The sequence below is a fragment of the Lepidochelys olivacea genome, assembly GCF_965140295.1.
Source record: "Lepidochelys olivacea isolate rLepOli2 genome assembly, chromosome: 11".
In the NCBI taxonomy this organism is placed as follows: Eukaryota; Metazoa; Chordata; order Testudines; family Cheloniidae; genus Lepidochelys; species Lepidochelys olivacea.
Window position 1 is genome coordinate 48229710 of NC_140421.1, and position 14397 is coordinate 48244106.

The 14397-nt window shown below is 41.3% G+C and overlaps 1 protein-coding gene across 2 annotated transcripts; it reads left to right on the forward strand.

Annotated features, from left to right (window-relative positions):
- The first annotated feature begins 2219 nt into the window (after nucleotides 1-2219).
- DUSP19 (dual specificity phosphatase 19) lies at nucleotides 2220-12177 on the forward strand. 2 transcript variants are annotated; one of them, XM_084644054.1, is made up of 4 exons: nucleotides 2222-2616; nucleotides 3080-3126; nucleotides 4892-5044; nucleotides 11474-12175. In XM_084644054.1, the coding sequence occupies exons 1-4, from the start codon at nucleotides 2391-2393 to the stop codon at nucleotides 11693-11695; spliced, it is 648 nt and encodes a 215-aa protein (XP_084500180.1). In that variant the 5' UTR covers nucleotides 2222-2390; the 3' UTR covers nucleotides 11696-12175. The 2 variants fall into 2 exon arrangements, with proteins under 2 accessions (XP_084500181.1, XP_084500180.1); XM_084644055.1 differs by lacking the exon at nucleotides 4892-5044 and having other exon boundaries at nucleotides 2220-2616; nucleotides 11474-12177.
- The last annotated feature ends 2220 nt before the right edge of the window (nucleotides 12178-14397 follow it).

Consider the following 14397-nt stretch of genomic DNA (forward strand, 5'->3'; position numbering starts at 1 on the left):
ACATTGGCTGAGTTTATGTTAACCCCCCCTCCCCAAAATACCTTTACTCAAAATGGAGACTCTGAATCAGATGTTAAGCCTGGATGGTAAACACTTGCAGGGTTTTTGTTTTGGTTTCATTCAGTCAGAAAGATGGAGGGTTAAAAGGTTTAGGGCCCAATGTTGCAGACTCTTACTCACATAAATAGGCCTTTCACGCACACAAGGCAGATGTCATAGGTCACATGGGCTGATTCTTTTAGGGGCACTTCTGGCCCAACCCCTCTCACCAAAGGTTTTTTTCTACCCCTTTAAAGGCACCCCACATCATAAGCTGGGACCAGGAGCCAAAACACCAATGCAGCTCCAGCCCAGTCACCTCCCTAGGACAACTTTTGGGGATAGGGGTTCCTAGGACAGGCAAATGTCCAGCTCCAGCCCTACTCCTGGGTTTCCATTAATTTCAAAGGGCCTGCTTAAGTATGCATTGCAAAATTAGGTCCTTATTTCCTGAATTAGTTTAGAATTTGAAATGCTACCCTGGCCCAACTAAAATAAATGGTAAAACTATGGTGTGGAATCTTGTCCGGGGGCAGAACAGCCCCACAAATATACCCTCCAATCAGAATGCCTGAAAATGTATGTGTATTTGTGTGAGTGTATGAGAGTGAGTAAGGGGGAGATCAGAGATGAGAACATCCTTACCCCTCCCATTTCTATCTCTCACTATGATTACATCAGTGTTGTAAGCAAAAGAGTCTCACCCTGCTCATGTTTTTGGTGTCGGCTCCATAAGATTCTGGAGAGAAATACTGAAATATAAAATCAGTCTTCATAACTATTCCATTTTGGTTCTTAGGGGTTTCTTTCTTGCAGCCATGGGATTTTTCCAATTACTATAGTTGGAGCTGCAGTGAAGACTCTGTTTAAATTATTATGGTTCAGACACCAGGTTACACTGCAAATTAACACCAGTAGTTTCTGCAAGCTTTTTTTTTTTTTTTTGGAACCATCCTTGGCCACACACTGTCATAAAGAACTTCTCTCCTAATTTATACAAACTACCTGGATGCACATCTTAGCAGTCAGGGCATACAAGCAAAAATATATATCTCCAGCCAACCATTGACAGCAACAGCAACTTAAACAAAATGTCAAGTATCAGGGGGCAGCTGTGTTAGTCTGTATCCACAAAAACAACAAAGAGTCCAGTGGCACCTTAATGACTAACAGATTTATTTGGGCATAAACTTTCATGGGTGGAAAACCCACTTCTTCAGATGCATGGAGTGAAAATTACAGATGCAGGCATTGTTATGCTGACACATGAAGAGACGGGAGTTACGTCACAAGTGGAGAACCAGTGTTGACAGGGCCAATACAATCAGGGTGGATGTAGTTCACTCCCAAAACCAAAATGATACTCTAAAAGCAGGCAGATTACAGACTGGTGAGGCAGTATGGAGAAGCTCACATACATACCTGGTCAAAAATGTTCATTGGACAAAAAATGGGGCTTTTGTCTAAAAGCAAATTTCCACATGAAATGGCTATTTTTGAAGAAATTGGTTGAGTTTCTCTTGGAAAGCAAAGAACCGCAAACTCCAGCAACCAAAACCTGAAACATTTCAGTTAGTCAGACTAGTTTCCACTAAAATAAAAAAATGTTGCTCGACTGCCCCAAGTTTTTGGCTTTATGTTGCTGAAAACTGATCTGTTAAAAACCAAAACCCAGGGAAAAAAGTTTTGCAGTGAAAACCTGAACGATTTTGTAGAAAAGTTTCAACCCAATGATTTTCTCCCCTACACTTGTCAACATTTTTCATGGAGAAAGAAATCACTTCCCAACCAGCTCTGTTGCCCACCTTTCTGTAACACAGGAAAATAGCGGAGTTCAGTCTCCAGGCCTGTGGACTTGGAATGTTGACAAGCCCTGACTTCATCTGAAAATATTTTAAATTAAAACATTATAAATCACAATCCAATTTGACAGCTTCCCCAACTATTTTACAAATAACACTTCTGTAGCAGTGGACACAGTCAACTAACCAAAAGCAACTAGAATACAGACAAGTAACCAGCGTGGTCAGATGAAAACATAATGATTGCTCAGAGCTATTTTTCATTGGTGCCCTGAGTGCCACGGATTGACAGCTAACTAACAGGAAGAAGAGATTGTAAACCAATAGGGGAACGCTTTTGTATGACCAATCAAAAGCTGTCTTGCACAGCCTTTTTAGAAAACTGAGGCTTAAGGTGGTAGCCTTCTCGTCTGCCTGCCCACTCCAAGCCGCAAGGAGCCTGCGCGTTCGGTGCAGACCGTGCCATAGGTTAGCGAGAAGGAGAAGAAGAGTTACAGGCTGCTAGGTTTGCCTGCCTTACTTGCTAGCTGGAAGTTGCCTGCTCATGTAATGCACTCACTGACTCAGGAAATCAGAAACTTCTCCAGGAAAAATCTTAAGAAGCAATGCACAAGGGTAACAACTTTAACGGGGAAGAGGATTACAGAGACATGGAAAGATGCCCGAATGCAGGTGGTGGAAGAAGCAGAGCCAAGTGATGGGTTCGGTTGTGGTTACGTTCAGGACCTTAGCTTGGACCTGCAGGTTGGCGTTATTAAGCCCTGGTTGCTGCTAGGTGAGTGACCGTTTGAATTTAAATTTGCATCCCTGTTAAATGCCTGCTCCTGCACGGTCCTGAGCACCAGCCAGGGGTGCTTAGCTCCCACGAAAGTCAGTTGGAGTTGACGCCGATGCACATTTCCATAGAGTGCTCAGGACCATTCAGGATCAGGTTCCAAGAGATTACTATCTTTGCATTCACACTGAAATATGACTTTCTTTATGCTTGCCCTCTTGTGTTTCTGCTCATGTTGTTTTATCCGGTTAAGCAGATGGAAAGTTGGATTTATTAAACTCGGATGAGAAGTCACTATTCACAGTGTAAACATATTTAGATTGCATTATTAAAATAACTCATTTTCCCCAGGGGGAAACAAATAACTAACTTGTTTTAAAATTAAGTAGGATATTTGCTTTGTCTGTTTATATTTTGACAGCTCTATGAAAATAGTGTGATAATGAGTCCCTTCTCTTTACAGGCTCACAAGATGCTGCTCAGGATCTGGAGACAATGAAAAAATATGGGGTAACGAACTGCCTAATAATGACTATAGACTGTCTTATATTTAACACTTGCTAGTGAGAATGCTTTTTTAATCATTAGAGAATGTTAGTTTTCTGACTTTTCCCTTTAAAAATGTTATATCTAGTTTAATGAGGTTGCTACTCAAAAGCTTGCATCTGATCCATGCATACAGTCGTGATGGGTGTTTGTGGGTTTCACAAGAAACATGAAATGTCAAGGTTAGCTGTTGTTTAAAGTTTGATTTATTATAGAACAGATTATATGCATCTCAAACTGTGTTTTCATCAGTCCTCAGATACTAAGCAGGGTCAATGAGCCGGCTCAGTGTTCATATGGGAGATATTCAAGTGGGGGGGAAAGGGGGGGATGGGACACATATGGTCCTGAATCTTTCCCCAACTTTGGTCCCTTTCTAGGTCTCTGGTGGTCTAATGAGAGTGAATGTACTCCAGGGGGCATTCCCCTGCTGCAGGGCAATACCCTGGCAGTATAGGGACTGTATGGATAACCTTCTGCCACCTTGCCATAACTTAGAGTAGTCTCCAGCCAGGCCAGAATTCAGACAGTGCAAAAATGGCATAAGGCCACCTTTTCCCTGTCCTGCCTAGTCTGTACCTGCTGTACCATGAGGCCCCATGCTCCAGTAAGCAATGCTGGTGACTCAATAAGTGCACTGTTAACCGGTTCTCCAATGTCCCAGCATAAATCTAGGAGATAGTTTGCTGATGGAGGTGTTGCCTCCTCAGCTGTAGGGCTGGCTAATATATTTGGAGCACCCAATACATTTATACTCTTATCCCTCTAATTTTTTTTCTATTCTTCTCCTGTGCTCTGCTATCCCCCTCTTTTGTTTAAAACCCTTACGCTAGCTGGTGTAGTTAGGGTGAGGGCAACAGATATTCTCTCTTCATCCCCTGCCGAACAGATGTTCTCTCTTCATCCCTGTGTGGGGAAGCAGTAGCTCTTCCATTATATGATTCAGCATGAGGGTGAAGGCCTATTGGCCAGATCTTTCCCCAGAGTGCCTAATATTGCTAGCAGGCAAAGGTCTGGTAGAGCACCAGTCAGCGCACCCAGGGAGCAGAAGACCCTCACAGCCTTAATTTAATTTGGGCCCCTCTCCACATTCAGCTGGGATGTTTTTGCCTAATCATAGTCATTCAAGATCCCATGGCTCCTTTCTACAAGGTGTCAGTCTTGCCAAATTCAGTTTGGTTATTCAGATTCTACCAGCCTAAAAATTCCCTTAGTAGTTTATTGGATATGGAATTCTTCATATTATTTCATTATCTGTTACATACTGTGGCTATGCACTCTTAAATAGTAGGTTCATTCCACCCCAGAGGTGGCTATGTGATAAGTGAGGGGATTCCTATAAGTAGTTTGCAAAGGATTTTGGGTGCCTTCTTTATGAAAGGAAATAGATAACCTAAGATGCAGACTTTAACCTGTAGCAACAACAACTTCTCAAAGGTTCATTTTCAGAAGTTTTCTACTTGAAACATCATCATTACCTTAATGCGTAATTCTTCTTTTGTTAAGATGGACTGAAAAAAACTGAAATGCCACTTTATACATTTTAACACTTGACTATCTTTTTGAATCCACTTAAGATTTTATCAAGTCAGAAACACAGACAGAATGTCTGAATAAAATTGAGTACTACTATTTGATGTTCCAACTGATGTCCGCTTAATAGATAATGCTATTTTTGTTCTTGTCCATTTTGCTTGTTGTCTTCATAAACTACCTTTTTTTGGCTTAGGTTACTCATGTCCTAAATGTGGCATATGGAGTTGAAAATGCCTTCCCCAATGACTTTATATACAAGAACATTTCTATACTGGATCTCCCTGAGACTGACATCACATCGTATTTCCCAGAATGTTTTGAGTTTATTGAGCAAGCCAAGATGCTGGTAAATCAATATTTCATAGTATTAGTTATCCTGGGTATGTGGCAATAACTTAATACAGTTTCCTTTGGTTAAAAAAAAAACCCAACAACCATCAATCATGCTTTTCTTAGAGTGATCAAATATTATTTACTGTTATCTACTTTTTTTTTTTTGGTGCAGTATTTCTTAATTTGATCTAGAGCAATAAGTGACTTTTTGATAAGCAAGTCTTAACATAGGTCCAGATCCCTCTTCCAGGAGTAAAACCTGCAGGGGAAAAAATAAAGCTCTATAAGCTTCCCATTGTAGAGTTTCCAGAATTCATCCACTAGGGAGGCAGTGTTTTGACATACCAGAGAAGAAGCAGGGAGTTTGGCAGTGCCCCTGGAAATCAGTAGGGTTTTGCTGGCTTCTTCCAGTTGTCAGGGATACTTCAGCCTGTTACTGTCCCTTGAACCCTCCCTTAAAGGTGAAACACACAAAACTATGAATTCAAGATAAAAATAGTTAGAGCACACGTTAGTAACTGCAAACCATCCCTGTTCAGCAAATATTTACTGAACAGGGATAGACATAAGCTTGTGTTTAACTGCTTTACTGAATCAGTGTCTAACTGCATGTCAAAATTCCTGTAAAAGAACAAAAGTAGGAAATGGGACAAAACTCTCAGGGCTGCATGGCAGCTTTCATTTCTGATATTCTGTTCTGTGTACATGCACTAAACTGATCTCAGTTCTGATTTCCTGGTCTCACATTCTGTAGAAATGAGATCTACGAAGCAAGTCTGGGAACAGAATTTTGCTCTGTTTTAGGTTGATTCCTTTTTCTACAAGAATTCAGGCAATGTCAGGGTAGAGAGGGGGAAAAAAAAAAGATTTTGCATCTCATGCCAGAACTATTAAAAAGCGTTGTAGGCTCTACAGATAATCAAAGTCCTCTCTGTCTGTTACATGTTGAATTACTATATTTCATACAGGCCATTGACTTTAACAGTGCAAGAAGAGAAAATGCCTTGCCAGTCAAACCTGGTTCTGGATTATTCCACCAGATCTATCATGTTCATTATTTACATAGCTTAGGATAAAGGAAGGTAACATTGCCCCATCCACTTTTGTGTCACATAGTGTTCTTTCTTTCTGACATATCCTTTACAAGTTACCTAAAACGGGGTTTCACTTAATGACCTCCTTCAGGTTTCCAGTTACGATTTCCATTTCATTCTTAAATGAGACTTGCCAGCTTAGTGTCACTGCTCCACTTCAGAAGTTAATTTTCCGGTTACTTCTCTATAGTCAGCGGTATTCTCATAAAGCCTTTCATGGCAATACTAATATTTCTATACTGCAAGATGTTTGTGTGTTAGACTGCCAGGAGATTAGGTTTTGATTAGATTAGAACAGTGGTCACCAACCGGTCAATCGCGATCGACTGGATGATCCTAGAGGATCTCCCAGTTGATTGTGATCTCCGGTGGTAGCTCAGTGTGGCGAGTGCTTAGGCTACCCCAGCCCCCCACTGCTCCCAGAAGTGGCCACTGCGGCTCTGTGGCCCCGGGGGGGGTGGAGGGTGGCAGGGGTCTCCCTCGATGCGCTGCTCCTGCCTGCAAGCACTGCCCACGCAGCTCCCATTGGCCGTGCTTGCGGAGAGGGGCGGCGTGTGGAGCCATGTGCCCCCCGCCCTCCCCACCCCAGGGGCCGCAGGGGCTTGTTGGCCCCTTCCAGGAGCGGTGTGTGGCCGGGGTAGGCAGGGAGCCTGTCTTAACCTTGCTGTGCCCGCCACCGACCGGGAGCCACCGGAGATAAGTGCTGCCCAGTGGGAGGCTGTACCCTAACCCCCATTCCTGAGACCCCTTCCGGAGCCAGCACCCCGTGCCCCCTTCTGCACCCCAAACCTTCTCCTGCACCCCAACCCCCTTCCCCAGGCTCAGCTCAGATCCCCTTCTCACACTGTGAACCCCTCAGCCCCAGCCCAGAGCCTGCCCCCCCTCCCAAACACCAACCCCCTGCCCAGGCCTGATGAAAGTGAATGAGGGTGGGGGAGAGCGAGCGACGGAGAGATGGGCAGATGGAGTGAGCAGGGCAGGGTTTTGGGGATGGGGCGGGGTAGATCATGAGTTGCCCTTAGATTCAAAAAGTGATCTTGGGCGTAAAAAGGTTGGAGACCACTGGATTAGAATAAACTGTGGTCCATGGAGCACTTGCTGGTAGTCTGCAGAGAGCTGGCTGGTCACATGGTGATGGATCCTCCTATTTTTAGCAGCAAAACAGCACTGACAGATAGCTAAAATATGTTAGAAACTCTCCTATTATTTCTTTTCTAAATAAGCAATTGCTGTAATTGCTAAGGAATTATTATTTGGTCACCTGCAGGAGGGGAGATTAATGGGAGCCTTAATGAAGGGGAATGTGGACCATGAGGAACTCTGTGTTAAAATTCAATAAAAGGTTAAGAATTTCTGGATTAGAGAATATAAACAAACACTGCACTGTTCGTAAATTCACTGACAGCTAGTAAGAAAGGACTGAGTGTCCCAAACTAACAACCACTGAGGTCTATTGTGTTCTTGGTTCAAATGGGATCAGATTATCAAGAGACTTCAGCATCCATAGCTGGGGTAGATTTTTCAAGAGCTCAACTCCCAACTAGGTACTGAAGTAAGTGAGCAGACTTTCAAAAGCACATTAGGTGACCCATGTAAAGTCCATCCTTTGATTAAATGGTGATAGGACTTAATTTAAATGTCTTTGTGTGATATTTTTATTTAATAACTACTATGTATAACTTTAAATTTATTAGCCCAGATCAGTCCTGTCCTGCAGGGGTCTTGGGGAGGAGATTTCAGCCATGGTTTCCTTGTGAAGATCTCTCCACATTGTTGCATTGGGGAGGTACATTCCCCGCAAGAAAAAGGTAGTGAGTCACAATTCAGTGCAACAGAAAAAGAGCCTACATGAATGCCAATAAACACACCAGATAAAATCCCAGCTGTAACAAGGGCTCTGGCAGGTACCATCCATGTAATCCTTCAAATCTTACCAAGGGATTTTTCTGTTGTTGCAGTTCATAGCAACTCTTAGCTCAGAACAAGCACACCAATAAATCATTGATTCTCTCCTTCATACGGTTTGGGTCTTGATCTTGTCCTCATGTAACAGGTGATCAGGTCTGTCACAGTTTCAGGACAAAGCACTTCAGGGAGAAGCTTCAAAGGGCTGTGTTCATGTATAACTGGAGTAGATACATTTGCATAAACCTCCCCTTAGAGGTTACCTAGGAAACCCCTTTTAACTTTCTTTGTCCCAAAAGTTTGTTCTTGTCTGCCACATATTTACAACTGTACTTCCAGGGTTTACCCTGACCATGTCTCCCCCTAGAGAAGTTACATACAATCCCACAATAGTACATAAACTTTGTATTTATAATACAATGGACTCCAAAGCTATGCAAACTTAATTGAGTAAGATCTCCCAAAGATATTTCAGAAAATTGCCTTATCTGTCATATGAGAGGACCCACCCCCAGACATGGTAGTTCTCCAGGGATCTATTATAAGCCATGCAGAGTCCCTATGCCTTTGTCCCAGCTTCTCATCCCCAGTAAGGCCACCTCCTCCAGCTGCCTGGCCCGAAGATACATGTGGAACCATAGCTGCTCCTGAAAGGAGCAATCTGTGTTTTCCTAGTTGAAAAATTCCAAGGAAATTCAGCAGTGAAAATTGCAGTGTTTGCAGTCTCTTACATAGGTTATTCTGGGTTAGGAGAGAACTGGGCTGAAAGGAACATGGGATTGTACCCTTATAAACCAGTTCAGATTGCAGATATGAATTGTTCTGTTTTTCACATTTATGCTGCATTCCTGTTGAATGCAAAATTAATAAGACTAATGTGCCAAGTTCAAGCAAGCTGTAGAGTTATAGCAAGGAAGAATAAGGTGGCCCATCATGAAATGTGGGTTATTGATTTTGCATATGTTTGTTCATATTTAATAGTTCTTGGTTCTAGTCCAGGCATGTAGCCATCTGATTTGTTGCAGTATGCAGCATAGCTCTCATGAAAAGAAAACTGCATAGCAACAATAGAGTATTAGCACAAAGAAGAAGAAACTGAATCCCTTCAATGATGCATCAGTTAAATGCAGACTCTAAAGAAATTACAGTGATTTAGCAAAAATTAATCTGATTTTTTGTTTCTGTTTTTGGTTTATATTTTTACCCCTTTTCATTGTTTATTTTTACCAACTTAATTCCTGATAACTTCCTCAAAGCCTTGTGTTAGATAGTGATCTCAGTTACGCTGGTGTAGATCTGGAATAACTCCACTAAATCAATAAAATTACTCCTAATTTACAGTGGTGTAACTGAGACCAGAATGTGGCCTATTGGTTTTTAGTGTTTAATTTGAATTGTGACTGGGCACACTGGAACAGAAAACAACTGTTTTATTAGCAATAAAATAAATGTAGGTTTTAAAATCTCATAAAATCTTTCTTAAAGAGCAATCTCATATATGTTTTGCCATTGACATTCTCACAGTGCGTTTAAATGTATATCTTTTAAAAATAGCTGCTCACCACACTGCTACAGTGCATGACCAGGAAGTGAACTCCTCTGAATATGAAAAAGTTAATCAAGACTGTAAACAATGTAAAGAGGATGTGCATTTTGTTGGGAGGAAGAATGGTCTTGGAGTTAAGGCAGTAGACTGGGACTCAGGAGATTCAGATTACATTCCCAGCTGTTCCATAGGCTTGCTGTGTAAGCTTCGGCAAGTCACTTAATCTCTCTGGTCTCAGTTCACCACCTGTACAGAGGGGATAATTATTCCTTTCTCCCACACTTGATCTGTTTTGTATTCTCTTTGAAACATAATTTTACTCTGTGTGTACAGCATCTAGCACAATAAGGTCCTAATCTTGATTGGGACCCTTAGGTGATACTATAATAAATAATAATAAATATAATAATTTCTGGATGGGAACCTTGCCATTTACAAGGTCTTATTTCCCCAGTGAAACTTCCATTGACTTATTACACATTAATAAGGGGCTGTCAAACCAGGCCTTCGGGTATTTAGAATATAGATTAAGAATATATGTATACTTTTAAGAGGTCTGTCACAGTTTCAGTGTCTTCATTCAGCAAATGGTGCTAGTGATTTTTCTCAATGGAAATGAGATATTTCATATGACTGGACCTCTTGCCAGGTCACAGACTAAGCTGCAGGCATCACAAAGTTTGTGTAAGGTAAATACTAACTTTTTTTGCTTTACAACAACTTTGATAGTCTTTCGGTTTCCCATCAGTTCCAAAGATAAAAAGTATTTCCTGTGATTTTTCTAGATGGTGGCTTCCTTTTTAATTGTTAAGTAATCTCCATTATTTTTATCAGAACAGCAACATCTTTAAAAAGTTGTTCAGGATGTTCAAAAATGTTGTTCAGACAAGGTTCAGGCTGTTCATTTAAAAGAAGTATTATTTATTATTTAATTAGAGACAAGCCTGAATGTAACTCCCAGAATGAACCCCTGTGAACCTGAGGGAAGTTCAGATCTGGATCAGGGTCAGAATTTTGCACCTCAGGTCTATCTCTAGTCATGTATGCCTAATTAAAGTACAAAATAGAGTAGATAGCAAATTTGTTTCTATTCATTACATATGTTTCTTTAAGGTCTGTTTTGACAGAGCTATTCATGAGCCTGATCCAGCCTACCCAGAGTCCTCACAGTTTGTACAGTACTTGGCACAACCGTGTCCTGGTCCAAAACTGGGGCTCCGAGGCACGACAATAATACAATTAAATAATAATGATGAATGAGTGTTGAGTGTGCAAGGAATGTGGGACTGGACCTGCAGGATTTTCAAACACTTGCCTCTGTTTTTGCAATCACAATTTGCCACATTTCCTTGTCTTTAGCCTGATTACAAAACATAGATAAGTTCCTCTCCACACTACAAATCAGACCCATGTTGAAATTGGCAGCTCCTTAGTTTAAAAGGGATGGGGCTGGTGGCAGGGCATTCTCCCTGTGGGAGCCTTGACTCTGGGACTTGCTCTCCCCAACACCATTAGTCTGACAGAGCCTGGATTTCTTAACTTTCAGGGCAAGCTGCAAGGAATCTATTTTAGGGAGTGAAGAGGAATGGCTTGAGGGATTTAAGTGTAATTGATTTCAGGATCTTTGTATAGAATGGGAGATTCTTACCTTCAAAAGAGGCTACTTATGTTATTACTTGGCTGTTGTGAAGCAGCTTTGGTCCGTAAAGTTTTTTGTTTAGGGCACTTTATCCTTGTTTGTAGCTATTGATATTTATACAATGCTTAGAGCTAGACAAGGTGCTTTTAATAAACCAAAATAAACAGTAGGAAATGTTATATGAAATCTGTCACTGCCTGTATAATAGATAGTAATACGGTATCTCAAATGACTAATGTGTTTCGTTTTCTCTTGAAGGATAGAGTGGTGCTGGTTCACTGTAATGCAGGAGTTTCTCGTGCTGCCGCAATCATCATTGGTTTTCTAATTAATTCAGAAGGACTCAATTTTGCTAGAGCATTTTCTTGGGTGAAAAATGCAAGACCTGCTATCTGTCCGAATCCTGGCTTCATGGAGCAGCTTCACAAGTACCAAGAGTGCAGTAAAAAGGCAAATGAAAGCATAAATGATCACAAATGAGAAAATGAGAGAAATGCATGCAACTATCTGTGTGGTTATACTGTAACAAATGTGCTGACATAGCATACCTTAAACTGTCGTTTCTGAATTTAAAGATCTATGTATGAGGGGAGGGTAAATACATTTCCCACACAGTTAATTCTTCAGCTTTTTAGTCTCAATGGACTGTTACACTTGTTGGTCCAGACATCAAGTTGCTAAGAGACCAGCTTTTCCCCTGATATTCTTCCACTGACTTCAGAGATAATTTGGCCCAAGGACACATTTTTTTCCCCCAGAGTGGTGAGAAAATGATCAAACAAGTTCTGGTTTGTTTGAAATATCAGATAGAAGAGAATGGTAGGTTTTCATTGAACTGTCTGTGAAAGTAGCAATAGAAAAATAAAATAAAATGCAGGCTCAGATAATAGTTTCCCCCATCTACTTTAATACCACGTCCAATCTTTATCCATTCTAGCTGGTTGTAAAATCTAGATAATAAACTGTTCTTATAACAAAATGCCTCTGTTTTGTTCTTAAGTTGATCTTGCAAGGCAAACAGATTTTTACTGAATTCTGTGGGTTAGCCAGACAGTAAGGAGCCTTCTCTTCCTTTGCATCCTGTTCAGGGGCCAGCCACAAGCCTCCTTAAGAATAAAGAAAGTGCTTCCTGCTGGAGCTTTCAGTGATACTAGTCTCCAAAACAGGAGGGGGAAACTTACCTCTTCCTCTTTATCTCCTGCAACACACAGTATAGTTAGGCCTGCTCAAAAAAGAGTTTACTTTTTCAAAGGGTGCTGTTCCAATGTGCTCTACCCTGAAGCTGTCCACTCTCTGTAAGCCCCAGAATATGGTTACAGACTTAAAACCCACAATGTTGTGTACACTTCCTTACAGAACAAGGACAAAATATTGCCCTCATTTACACCCATTCAAACCAGTAATATAAACTGGTTTAAAACTGAAGATGGAGATGACATAAAGAAGCAGTACCAAAAACAGAAGGTTGAAGCTGAGATACCTAAAAGAGGCAGGATGGTCAAACAATTAGTAATCTTTTCTTTAAAGTTCTTCATCTCATCATTATCCTGCCAGCTCTCATATTTGACAAACAACTCAAAGGGAGAAATTCAAGAATAAATAGGTGTGAAAAGCATTAAAAGATTAATTTCTTTACCACAGGCACTATTGTTGGTTTCGTGATTCAACATTTCTGATTTTCTTAATTTGCAGTAGAAATGAAATAACACAGGATTTGGGTGGGTCAAGTATAAATGTGTATTTAAAAATGAGGGAGAGCTAAGAGGTTTGTTATAAGTATATAACATGCCTGCCTTTGGGCACCAGTAACCTGACTTGCAGTATTTCCTACAATGGGTTTAGGAAATGTCACAGTATATTTAATTATATTAAGCAGTAGGTATTGATATTTTTAAATGGTGACCATTGTATTAGTGTCTCATATATGTATGTTTTTGGCAAACTAATCTAAGTAGGAGCTTTTATCAAAAGCTAAACCAGAAAGCGTATCTCAAGCATATTATCAGTAATGTCAGCAATGTTCTCAAGGCTCAGTAGGATTTATTTTGTCCTAAAAGTCCATGGTCCTGATTCTGCAAGCAGATCTACATGAGTGGAATCCTGGGCCCCTGTGGAGTTCCATTGAAGTCAGTGACGCTTCACATGAGTTCAAGAGTGGACTCACTTGCAAGATCTAGGTCTATATCTGTTAATTCCTGGAGACTCCAGGACAATCCTGGAGGGTTGGCCCCCTTACTCACGGTGTATGTGGTGCTGTGTGTGTTACAGTTTCTGGGGGTGGCAGTTTGCTGTGCATGTTAGTCTTGGGTGTGGGAGAGGCTGTTGTGGATGTTAGTCTCCTGGGAGAGGGGGTGTAGGTAGAGTTACCTTGTGTGGAGACAGAAGGGTAAACCTAGATGTAATTCCAACCACAAGGCAACTTCGCAACTCCCCCTTCAAGTCATTTACAGTATCTAGTAACACATATAGATAAGATTGAGAACATCATTGATAACAAACAGGCATTTGCTTTATCAGCACGTTTTACGAGCCAGTCTTTGTAGTCTGTTTTGTTTAGCCAGTTTTCACTGAATGTGCAGTTTCTGATGCAAGCTGTTTTTTTCCCCAGGGTTGTAGTAGGATCACTGGCACCGTCGCCCTGATCTTCCATTATTTAATATGCCTCACACATCTCCTCCCTCTTGCATAACTCAAACCCTCTCTCGCACACATGTGCGGTGTACTTGCGTGTTGGTGGGCAGACAGCTGCTGTATTTTCAACAGTTTTGATATGTTACCGCTTAAACTGTGGAATTGGGAACAATGCAGCATCTTTAGCTGGACACAGAAACTTTTAACATTAGCTATCCTAGTGTATTGTGATACTAATGGAAATCTTTAGATCCCCATACAAAAACAACCTGGCAGATTAAATTATTTTTCTAGAGCACTGGCAAATCCAGAAAAAGAAAAAAAATGGCCAAGCCAGTCAAGCCCTAGGCCTGGAGTGGTTGTGTGTTACAGTTTCTTGGGATCTGGAGTATGTTGCTGTGTGTGCGTTACAGGCTCATGGGATGGGATTGTGTGTGTTACAGTCTCCCAGCGTATTAGGGAGAGAGGTTGCTGTATGTGTGTTAGAGTCTCACAGTCGAGTTTGCTGTGTGTGTTACAAGGGGGTGGGGATTGCTCTGTGTGTGTGTGTT